Source organism: Juglans microcarpa x Juglans regia, chromosome 1D (genome assembly GCF_004785595.1).
Source record: "Juglans microcarpa x Juglans regia isolate MS1-56 chromosome 1D, Jm3101_v1.0, whole genome shotgun sequence".
In the NCBI taxonomy this organism is placed as follows: Eukaryota; Viridiplantae; Streptophyta; class Magnoliopsida; order Fagales; family Juglandaceae; genus Juglans; species Juglans microcarpa x Juglans regia.
The window spans coordinates 12,260,497-12,272,831 of record NC_054594.1 but is presented as its reverse complement, the minus strand read 5'-3'; the positions used below and the strand labels follow the sequence as shown (position 1 = coordinate 12,272,831).

Below are 12,335 nucleotides of genomic sequence, written 5' to 3'. Positions count from 1 at the left end.
AGTACCAGCGTCTCATCATTCCCCATATCACTCTCCCGTTGCCCAACAAATGCCCAAACCTTTGACTATGCTGTCTGCAGACTCCTCTTGAATGTTTGTCACTTTGTCTCACTGGGTGCAGCAAAGCCGCACAGTGACAGAGATAGTGATGAACGACCTCTCTAGCGTAGCTCCGAGAGACCAGCGTTGTTGTTCTTGCAATCCCATTCCTCCTCTATTCCTCTACATTGTCATACCCCTCTTTCTTCTCGGTCTCTTTGTCTCCATTTTCATGCTCATTGTTGTCCATAACGCCCTCTTCTTTGCCTCTTTTCTTGTGCTCTCGGCTCTCGTCCTCGCCTTCATTGTCTGGAATACCCATCACTGGAAGACGAAAAGGGCAATCCTTTTCTTTCTTCGCTCTCTTCCTGAGTCTGACCTTGGGGTGGCTCGTGAGGGACAGCTCGTTAAGATCACTGGGGTACCAACCATTTCTCTCTTCCTTTATCTTTATTCTTTCCTTTTGCTGGGTTCGTTACGATTTTTCGTGTGGCACCTTTCTAGTTTTGGTTTGTGTTTGGTTGCTGAGAAAATAAGGCGGAAGGAGGTTTAATATGAAATTGGCAGTGTTAAGGTAACTTTTGGTTTCGTTTCATCAAAAAGAAAAGTAAAAACCATCAGTGTGGAAACTCCTGTTTAAATAGAGAGGAAAATAACTCATTTCCTTCTCACCAGTCATGGGTATTCTTAAAAGGTTGAGTTATTCTTACCGGGTTCTCTCTCTCTCAATTGAAACTATTAGGGCTTGAGACGAAAGTTTTGTAAAAAATAGGAAGATAGTTTGTGAATAGTAATGAGATAGTTTGTGTAGACTATTTTTTGGATTTTGAAAAATGAGAGGGAACAAGTTAAATAAAAAATATTATAAAGTTAAAATATTGTTAGAATATAGTTTTATAACGTTATTTTTCTTTGGTGATTTGAAAAAGTTGAATTGTTTCTTATTTTTTGTTTGAAAGTTTAGAAAAATTGTAATGATTAGTTTGAAAATTTTGTATTTGAATTATGCTTGGGAAGGAGATGAGATGAAATGGAATGAGATGAGAATTTTGGGATAAGATCTATTTCCAAAATTTGACATGTTTATTTTTAGTTTGTCAAATTTTGGAATGAGAATTTTGGAGATGAGATGAGATGAAAATTGTAATGCTGCTCTGTTTATCTTCTGGATAATTTCCTTTTTATTCTCATATGTGGTCCGTTTTGTGCTTGTATTCTATTTTTTTATAAGTATGTGCATGTATTCTATTAGCAGATTATATTTTCCTTCTACCTGGTAGAAGACCAATTCTTTTGTAATTCTTATGACTTCAGATTGCATCATGTGGGAGTGTCGCTCTGGAATCTTCCTATGAAAAAGTTACCAGATGTGTGTACGCATCTACACTTTTGTATGAGTACAGAGGTTTTGATTTCACACCAGTGAATCTCAAGAGACCATGCTTTCGGTGGAGTTTATCATATTGTGAGGTGCATAACTTCTACAAGCCTTTCAGCCGTTCTGAGTATTCATTTTTTAATATGTAATTTTCCATTCTCATTATTAAAAAACAGTTGGCTGTCCTGATTGGATTGAATATGATGTTGATCATTATGAAGGTCGATAACTGGTATCATTTTCATGTCTGTTCGAGACCTTGTGCCAATTTTATGCATTAAATTAAGGTTAATTTGAATATTTTATTTCAAGTAACTTCTTCTAATGCAGAAGCATTCCATTATAACAACATGTTTTCAACCCATCTCAAGACAACCTCTGTTGACTCCAAAATTTCGGTTGTCCTTGTGGTCTAAAATTTCATAATCAGTAGCTCACCAAAACACCTCCATACTTTTTACTTCCTCTCACCTTTTTTTTTTTTTTTTTTCCGCATTCAACTTGAAACAGTAACTTGATATAGTGAACATTTGCATTGCCTAAGCGAAAATGATTTTAGCTGATTATTGCTCTTTTTTTTTAGAATTGGGTGTACTTCTAAGTTTTGGCAGTATGTTGACATCCTTATTCGCTCTGCTTGTTTGTGCATATTTTTTTTCATCTGCCGAGCATCATGTATTATGAAGTATGGGACGATTTGAAAACATGGTCTCTGCTCATATTTTTACCTCGGATTGCTTCTTCATTATTGTGGGACATCAATTTGTTACCGTATATCATGTTCATAAAATAGAATTTGTGATGATGCTAATAGATGCACGGGTTGTGACTTATCTCCCTTCAATGTATAAAGAGCACATGATTTATAAAAAAATTCTATAAGAAGGGTTTCATGAATTGAGTTACTGCAATAAAGGTTCATGGCTTTGAAAACTATTTAGATTGTATATATTTTCTTTTAAAAGCCTTTTTTTTTTAATTGGTCCCCCCTGCCCCACTTTCATGGAGTGTTAGCCTGTGGTGCTCTGGTGGTTTTGACCTTCTCAAGTCTCTGATTGTGACCCTAATATGCACTTGCACATTTTCTCAGCTTACTCAGGCCTACAAGCAAAAATCCACCCGAGGTATCCGTAATTAATGTTTGGCATCTGTTCTAACTGCAAATGCAATTGGTAACAGTGAAAGTCGTACTCTTGTGTGCGAAGCCCTGTCAGAACTTTTTAAAATAATGCATGTTGCTCTGCCATCGTTAGATATCTAACTTCATATCAAAATTTCATATTTGATTCACTACACATTAGAAGGAGAAAAAATTTATAGATCACATAGTGTCTACTTCAACTAATTTTTTGAGTCATGGTAATTGTTCTATTATTCAGATAGTGTCTACTCTATATTGATGAGACACTTAATAATGTATACGGCTATTTAGAAGTTTAGCGATCTCCCCTTGCTCTTGTGCAGCATATAGCAAAGGATACCCATAATCATTGTATGTAACACCCCCTTGCTGTCGGCTTGTGAATGCCACATCAACATACATACATAGATACATAGCACCAGGCATATGTGATCCATACACATTAGTTTGAGTCGTTGAAGGCAAGGCAGCAAGTGAAGGTAGAGGAACAGGAAAGCTATAAGGCGACTTAATACCTCAAAAACCATAACTTAATTATTATGAAACAACACTGCAAAATGTGAAAAAAATTCAATAACTGAAAGTAAACAATATTCTTGATGTCAGTATGTCATCATAATCCAAAAACCTAACACTATGTTCAACACTTGATCTTGACTTGTCCACAGTCCTACTGGTTCTGGCCTGATAACTCATCTTCATGTTTGTCACTTTGGGACATCTAATATATCAAAACAAAAATGAGTTGAATACTTAGCAGATAGTACATCATGCAGTAAAAAGGTCCCGAGTAAGGTTTTACCCTCAAAAACATTTTTAAATACAATGAAAGATTTTCTCACATATTATAAGGCATTTATCACTAAACCTTTACATACAAAGTAGCCAATACACATGTACCCTTGTGTGCAAGGTTGTGTATCAGCCCATAGTCTATAGCCATAGGGGGTGCAACATGTGGCGGATCACACATTCTCAATGTCCTTTAGTGTGGCACATCCACCAATAATATTGCATTAGCACCAAACATCATCATATGGCCAAGGTAAAACATTCATAACATGGCATGCATTCATTCATTCATTCATCATTGCATATTCTGATGATTTGCATACCATAAGCTTTTCATAATATTCATATCATTATAATATCGTAACTTCCATGGCATAAGAATAATCATCATGACCCACATAATGTTCACATGAAAAGCATTAGCGTAATTTTCATAACATGAATATGTTCATTACTTTCAAATAGCACATGCACCATATTAGATCATTTGCAAACTTGATTTTCATGACATATGAAAAGGTGCATAAAAAAGAGCTTCCATGAAAGGTTAGGATCACACCACATTACTTGAAGAACGCTTTTCAAAATGTAACATTTTTGCAATAATTGTTAAAGGCACAACCATACTACTTTCTTAACTCACTCAACGGCTCAATATCAAAACTTCCTTTGCAACTTAGGGAAAACATTTGCAATCCCTGGTTTGAGTATAGGACTGTGGTGAATTAGATGCCACATTGCTTCAGAGGGAAGTCCTACCCGTTATTATTATTTTAATGGACTTCAATTGTAACAATGACTAGTCATATTTGTGTATGAGCCCAAATGTGGCTTGGCTATCCTTTGTGATCGTTACACCATTACTATCAAACTCTTTTTACTCATGCTAAGGTTGTTTAATCCCTTTTTATACATGCTTTCCTAAATAAAATAAGATTTGGTTTCCTTTATTTAACACTTTCAAAGAAAATAACTTTTTTTGTTCGTGGATGATCACATTAGACAGTTGTGATGCTGTCTAGGCCGAATGGTGTTCACTCTTTTCGTTCTTTGGTGGGAGGATTCTGACATTGGATAATCTTAGGAAGTGTGGATTAATTGTTTTGGATTGGTGTTTCTTATGCAAGAAATCTGGTGAATTGGTGGATCATTTATTATTACATTGTGAAGTGACTAGGCTGTTATGGTATGAAGTGTTCATTAGGAGTGGAATGAGTTGGGTGATGCCTAGGTGGGTGGTGGATCTTTTTGCTTGCTGGAGAGGTTTAAGGGGTAATGTGCAAATTGCTGCTGTTTGGAATAGACCATGCCATAAAATAGAGGGAGCTAAGAAGTCAGGCTCGAAAAAAGAGAGGGAGCTAAATAGACTGACATGGTCTATTAATTATGAGGGCAGCTCAAGCAAAGGAAAATGCCTAAGAAAGGGGCTGAAAATTTCTTTATGAAGCCGAAAATTGTATCTTGGAATGTTAGAGGGCTTAATGAGGAAAATATGTGACTTCGGATAAAAAATCTGCTTTGGGAGTGGAGGATGCATATCGTTTGCTTGCAGGAAACTAAGGCGGAAATGATTTCAAGAAGCACTATTCGTAGCTTGTGGAATTGTTCATATGTTAACTGGGTGTATCTCACATCTCTTAGGGCCTCAGGTGGATTATTAGTTATGTGGGATTGAAGGGTTGTGAATAAAATAGAGGATTACATTGGGGAGTATACAGTGGAATGTTCTTTTAAAAATGTGGAAGATGATTTTATGTGGGCCTTTGCCGGAGTGTATGGGCGGAATCTAAACAGCCAAAGAAGTCTTTGGGAGGAGATTGCTAGGTTACAAAGTTGGTGGGACATGCCTTGGCGCATATGGGGTGATTTTAATGTTATTAGGTTCCTAAGTGAGAGATCAGGGGAGAGTAGGCTTCGGCCTACAATGAAGGAGTCCTCGGATTTTATATTTGAGTTGGGTTTGGTGGACATTCCTCTTATGGGTGGAACATACACGTGGTCAAACAATCAAACTTGGTCTTGATTGGACAGATTTCTAGTTTCCTCAGATTGGGAAGCCCATTATCCGGAGTAATGTCATAAAAGACTAACTCGCCTCTGTCCAGATCATTTTCCAATCTTGTTAGATTGTGAAGGTATTCGTGGAGGGCGTAGGTATTTCAAATTTGAGAATATGTGGCTGAAAAGTTAGGGCTTTGTGGAAAGGGTCAGACAATGGTGATCCTTCTATCTAATATATTACACTCTGAAGTTTTGTTTTTGCAGGTAAGCTGAAAGCTTTAAAAAGAGACCTAAAGATATGGAATGCGCAAGTTTTTGGAGATGTAGGTTATCAAAAGAAGTCTCTAATGGAGGAACTATAGGAGATAGAGAGGGTAGAGGGGGGGTTTGGCACTATCGACGGAGGCACTCTCTCAGAAGATAGAATTAGTTCCAGAACTTGAGAGAGTTATCTTATTGGAGGAGATTTCATAGTGTAAAAAATCTCGTAAAACAAGGAGATAGAAGCACAAAGTTTTTTCATAGAGTGGCCAATTCACATAGCACTAACAACATTGAGATGTTAAATATTGATGTTGTTGTGTCAACGGAACTTCTAGTGATTCCGGAGTATGTTGCTGGTTTTTTTGAACAATTACGTACCAAGCAAGTAGTGTGGCGGCCAAAACTAGATGGATTAGCATTTGAGACCATTGAGCAACAAAGTGTTGCCTGGCTGGAGAGGCCTTTCGATGAGACAGAAGTTTATAAAGTGGTGTGAAAGATGGTCAAAGATAAAGCACGTATCCTGGACGGTTTCTCTATGGGATCTTCTAGCCTGTTGGGAGGTAGTGAAGGATGATTTGATGAAGGCTTTTCAGGAATTTTTCTCATTGGGTAAGTTCGAGAAAAGTCTCAATGCCACTTTTATTGCGCTAATTCCCAAGAAGGTACGGGCTGTGAATGTCAAAGATTTTCGGCCTATTAGTCTTGTGAATGAGGTATATAAGATTAATTTCAAGGTTTTAGCAAGCTGGTTGGGGGAGTGTAGGGGAGGATTATTTCGAGACCCCAAAATGCCTTCTACTTTGTTTTGAATTTGTGTCTGGATTGAAGGTGAATCTATCCAAATTGGAGTTGGTCCTAGTTGGAAACGTTCGAAACCATCGGTGGCTGGCCAACATTCTTGGATGCAAGGTCTCCTCACTTCCCATGAAATACCTTGGACTTCCTTTGGGGGTCTCTTTCAGGGCTAAATCCATACGGGATGAAGTAATAGAAGAAAAGATTGAACGTAGATTGGTAGGCTGGAAGAGATTGTATTTGTCAGAAGGTGGTAGGACCACCTTGATCAAGAGTATGTTGTCCAATTTACCAACTCACTTCTTATCTATGTTCCCAATTCCGGCTAGTGTGGCAATCCGTATCAAAAAGTCCAGCGTGATTTCCTTTGGAATGGGTTGGGGGATGAGTTTACGTTCCACTTGGTCAAATGGGATAAGGAATCTGAAACTTGAGGATATTCAATCGGGCTCTTCTTGGGAAATGGTTGTGGCAATATAACATGGAGGGTGGAGCACTAGGGAGGTACAAAGGGTGTATGGTTGGGGGGTGTTCGCTCGACACACTAGAATTGTGATGGGTGACGGATCCAGAATAAAATTTTAGCATGACTTATGGTGTGGAGATCGTGCTCTTAAGGACACATTCCCTACAATTTTCAAGATTGCGTGTGAATAGGAAGCATTAGTGGCAGATCTCATGGAGATGTCGGTGGCTCAATCCAATGGAATGTGAATTTTATGAGGGCGGTGCATGATTGAGAAGTTGACAGCTTTCCTATTTTTTTCAGAGCCTCGTATGCCATGAGAATGAACACTCCGGAAACTGATAAGTTGAGGTGGATGCCCGCTAACAAAGGTGTTTTTTCTGTTCGCTCCTTTTATGAGATCCTCACCAATCCGCAACATAATAACTTTCCATGGAGAAGTATTTGGAAAAACAAGGCGCCCCTATAGGCGAACTTTTTTGCTTGGACAGCTTCTTTGGGCAAGATTTTGACTATGGACAACCTACAAAAAAACTGGGTGATTGTTGTGGACTGGTGTTGTACGTGCAGAAAGAATGGTGAGACTGTGGATCATGTTCTACTACACCGTGAGGTCGCTAGATCAGTATGGGATGATGTCTTTAGAAGAATGGAATTAGCCTTGGTTATGCTTGCTATGGTGGTTGAGCTCCTGGCCTGTTGGAAGAATTTGGGCAGAATTCCACAAATCTTAGCAGTGTGGAAGATGATTCCTATATGTATTTTTGGGTGCCTATGGAAGGAACGAAATGATCGGACTTTTGAAGATAAGGAGCAAACATTGGAGGAGACTAGATTGTTTTTTATTAAACTTTGTTCCTATGGGCAAGTGTTGTAGATTGTAATGGCCTAAATTTTCATGATTTTCTTGTTACTATTTTTTCGTCTTAGCTAGGTATAAACCCTTGTATACCCCATGTGTACTCGGGCTATGTAATATAAATATCTTTTACCTATATAAAAAAAGAATATGATCCCTTAGTGCCTTGTGCAGTATATTTGGGTTGAGAGGAATGGTTGATGTTTTGAAGATAACGCTTGGTGGATGAATTTAAACATTTTTTCTTTAATACCTTATTTCAGTGGGCTTTGGCTATTGTGTTTAATGGAACTAGTGTCCATGATTTTCTTGTTTCTTTTTCTAGTTCCTGACTTGTAATTAGGTTCAGTTTTTGTATACTTCCTATGTACTTGGCTTTGCCTTGTTTCTTGTCTCACAATCTTCTTATTCATCAAGAAAAATATTAGACAGTTGTGTTGACAAGGATACTCATACACTAGGTGCAAATGCTAAACTTTTTTTTTTTTTGATAAGACAAACATTTTATTAATAGAAGTAAATAGGCATAACCCAAGTACACAGGAGGTATACATGGTGGACTAAACTTAATCTCAATTAAACCTAGCTTCTACGGTTGTTGTAAGCCCTTAATGGTCTTTAGTATTTCTGTTTAACACTATAGCCTGCAGTAATTACTCCACTTATTCAGCCCATTGGTCGAATAGCGGGTGTCAAAAGCATGAATTTCAGGATTTGTAGGCTACCATTCACTGGATTTAATACTCTAGTGTGCAGGGCTTTGTAATCACAATATTTCTGGTTTTAGCTTGCTCCAGGGCTTTCCAGTCACTCTAAAAACCCCTAGTCAGATCTGGTTTTGGCCCAAGAACAAGCTGTTACGGCCTTAAAATTGTGAAGTATTTGTTTGTGCTGTGTGTGTACGTGTGGGCTGTGTAATCAGCTATGTGATTGTGTAGTTCCCCTCGTTGTAACTCCAAAGTGTGTTGCAATGGTTATGGAAAATTGGGAGTCATCATTAAGATGACTCAGTAGGGGTAAAACTCATGGTGTCAAAACTCAAAGCATTCCTTTAGGGAGGTCTAAACATCAACCTTAGGGCTGTCACAGTTTAATAAACTGTAGTATTTTTATATTTTTCCCATCATGGTGTGTATACATCGATTCCATCCACATAGCTAAGGCACAATTTACCAATGACCATGTTGTATTATATGATCTATTTATGAAGAAAGTCAAGTGACAGAACCTGTCCACTTGAGTTTCTTTGACAGTCTTTTGTTTCCTCGCCTTCTCTAGCCTTAAAATGCTGTATGTTATTGTCAGATGGAGGCAATAGGGAACAATTTAGACTCGTGATATACAGAAGGAAATCTCGAATTTCTAGGGAGAATAATTTCTAGCTTTCATATTGAATTCATCTTTTTGAACTTCCACCAAGAATTGCAGCCTCTAGGAGTCCTTTAAGGCTTGAAAGAAGGTGCCGTTAAGGTGTTAAATTAATGGAAAACTAAGGTTAGTGTACCGATTTCACTGCTGTAAGAGAATCAGAGATTATTTCATTCAAAGGTGAAGAAAAACATTGAATTTACTCACTGAGCAGTGGTGGGAGCAAGAGGAAAAGGGTGTAGCAAAGTAGGGCTTCAAATTTTGAAGCTTTTAATCTTGACAAACACATTAAAGGGAAGTCAGCAGCACTTTTTTGCTAAATTCATGAACAAGTGTTGAAAATTCAAGACTTTTCTCAGCAATGGCCTGTGGCAGACCTAGAAAAGGGTTTCCTAGGCTGCTACCTTGAGTTCTTGATGAAAAATTAGTGGAAGATGGCTGAGAGGAGGCGGCAGGCAGTGGAAAAGAAGGGTTGGAATTTCTGGCACCAATGCTAGGATTATATGGAATAGAATCTGGGTGACAGCCAGCCCTACTGGCCTGTAGAATCTTGGCTCAATGTCCATTCCTAGAAGCTTTTATTGTGGATTTTCAGTCAAAGCAAAAATTCTGGTGGACATGGCAGACTTAGGGCTTCTTGGAAGTTTCCTATGTCTTGTGCCCGTTAAGGCAACACCCTAGGTTAAATGTGTAGGTCACGATGGCCTTGTTTTTAGGGTCTGTAGAGAGGATTTCTGATTGGGAAGCTGTCCCCATTAAGGCAACTTTTCCTATTTCTACACAAGACCTATTAGGAACAAATTAGGTAAGTGTTTTTTTTTTTTCCTCTCGTTTTTTCCCCTACTTCCCTTTATATGGAACCCGAACTTAAATAAAGTCAATCAGCACCAAAATATTCAAGCAGCAGCTATGGGACATAATTTATAAAATGAGTGGCAAACCTACATGATGCATAGGAATAGTTAAAATTCTTAATATATGTAATCAAGTTAATACACCTTGAACCATTATATAGAACCTTTAAGAGCGTCAATCACATTGATTTCTAAAATTTGGTTGCAACTTTTCTTTCCTTACCCTTTTTATGTTTGCATGAATGGAGAGTGGGACTAAGAGTCCTTTATACCATGTGTCAATGTTACTCTGTGTCAAGAGTTATAACTTACAAGCCTTTCACTTCTAAAATTCAATAACCTTATGAATTAATTGGTTACAATGCTAAAACGGCATGGGTTGAGAAAACCAAAAGGCATGCATTAGGAAAAGCAAAAGACTGTTAATGTTCTGGAAGGTAGACAGTTATCCATCATTATGAGGAAGAAGATTGCATGGATGAACAGGAACAAAGTTTCCTAATTGCTAATGCTTCCATGATTATATATTGGTCTTAGATGTAGATTTAGCTCCCTTATAATTTGTTGTTAAGGATTTAAAAATCATTGCCACCTCTATTTATTTGGAAAGTTTGATATCATTGTGGAATTTTAACATTTTTTGGCTTTCTATTTCGTCATGACAGAGGACTGCCACTGACTTTTACATAACTGATAGAAAGTCTGGTGTCAGAGCTTTGGTGAAAGCCGGTTCTGGATGTAAAGTTATGCCCTTGGTCATCGAGAGCAAACTTGTGAATACTACCAGAAGATGCAGAACTTTATCTCCTCACCTGAAGAAATGGTTAAGAGACAGAAACCTCTCAGAAGAAGCACGTTTACTGCGTCTTGAAGAGGGGTAACATGTTTGTTTAACTGGAACCTTAAATTTACTTCTGATTGTGGGCATTGTTCTTTAGAACTGATAAGCTGCAAATTCCCTTAAAATTTGGCAGGTACGTTCAGGAAGGCAGTTGTATGACTGTGATTGGAATGTTGCATCGAAATAATGATATATTAATGATTATGCAACCAGCAGAGATCATCTCCTCAGGATGTCTCCACCAAAAGCTTCTTCTCCCAGTTGACATTGATGGGTTGATCCTACAGGTGCCTCAAATGGCCAGCCTTGTGACAAACCAAGAGTCAGTGCACCAACCAGACCGGTAATGCCTGATAATAAAGATAATTAGGAGCTCGTGATATCCGTAGAGAGGCTATCTCAAAAGAGCTACTGCTATTATCAGAGGAACTACTAAAGGGCTGCACTCATTGTCTTTCTTAGGGGAGAAAAAAATAAAAAATAAAAAGCCAAGGGAATCCACTCCTTAACTGTGAAGCTGATCTTTGTGAAGTGCGGAGGATCTTTTTTTCTCATTAACAAGAAATAGTTGACTAAGGGATTAGGCTAAACATAAACGTATTAGATGAGTGTATGAGATAATTAGGAGCTCGTAATATTTTAAATTTCTGGTAAAACATTCTGTAGAAATTTGGCCCTAATTTAGATTATAATTCTTCTGAATTTTCAGTGGCCATGTATCTTCGCCTGCCATAGTTGTTTCTTTAAGAAACGATGGTTTATCAAAGAATGGTATATGGTATATAAAGAATGGATGCTTATTACATAGCTGTATTTTCCATGTCCAAATAAATCCCCCATCCCTTCCAAAAAAAAAAAAAAAAAAAAGGGAAGGAAAATACCTTGCGGCGTACACTTTTTACTGCAAACAGGGTTGCACTGACCTTTTTGGAAAGAGTGAAGCTAGAGGCGGACGGGTGGTTTTCACATTTTTACACCAACCAATGACCGTAAGTAATGTAGGAGTTGCAGCTTGTGACATTCTACTACAACCTCATGCATGATAAAAATGTGACCAGAAACATCACCAGAAAAAAATGCGAAAAATCCCTCCCTCATAGCGATCTATCCTCTTCCCCCTCCCTCGCCAAAATTTTGTTCACATCAGTTGAACACATTTCCCTCATTCCTCTCCCCATAATCTATTTCCTCTCCCTAGTGTCTTCCCTTTCTGGTAAGTTTATTATGATGTCACATGTGATATTGGTAATGAAAAAACTCACCTGATTGATACTGGTATGCAGGGGATGGATGAAATGGGTATGCAGGGGATGCATGCAAAATAAACAACCCAGCAGGAAAAAAAAAAAAAAAAAAAAAAAAAAAACACAACCCACTGCAAAAGCAACACAAGTTTTCAACCAAAAAAAATACAAATAACTGGAAACCACATTAAACCAACTATTCTATCTTTAGTTTTCTAAACAATGAACTGGGAAATACATTAAACCAAACTATTCTATCATGGGGAGAGGAAGTCGCTGTGCGAGGGAGG

At 37.9% G+C, this 12,335-nt stretch overlaps 1 protein-coding gene across 1 annotated transcript; it reads left to right on the top strand.

Moving 5' to 3' along the window:
* LOC121241382 (uncharacterized membrane protein At1g16860-like) lies at window positions 1–11,588 on the top strand. The gene is made up of 4 exons (XM_041139132.1): window positions 1–460; window positions 1,354–1,509; window positions 10,626–10,837; window positions 10,935–11,588. The coding sequence occupies exons 1-4, from the start codon at window positions 92–94 to the stop codon at window positions 11,146–11,148; spliced, it is 951 nt and encodes a 316-aa protein (XP_040995066.1). The 5' UTR covers window positions 1–91; the 3' UTR covers window positions 11,149–11,588.
* Window positions 11,589–12,335: the final 747 nt, after the last annotated feature.

Bases quoted from the DNA above. Each gene is read 5' to 3' on its own strand.
- LOC121241382 (XM_041139132.1), top strand. From the start codon at position 92: ATGTTTGTCACTTTGTCTCACTGGGTGCAGCAAAGCCGCACAGTGACA. The intron at 461-1,353 runs GTACCAACCATT...TTATGACTTCAG, and splicing joins AGCTCGTTAAGATCACTGGG to ATTGCATCATGTGGGAGTGT. The intron at 10,838-10,934 runs GTAACATGTTTG...AAAATTTGGCAG, and splicing joins TTACTGCGTCTTGAAGAGGG to GTACGTTCAGGAAGGCAGTT.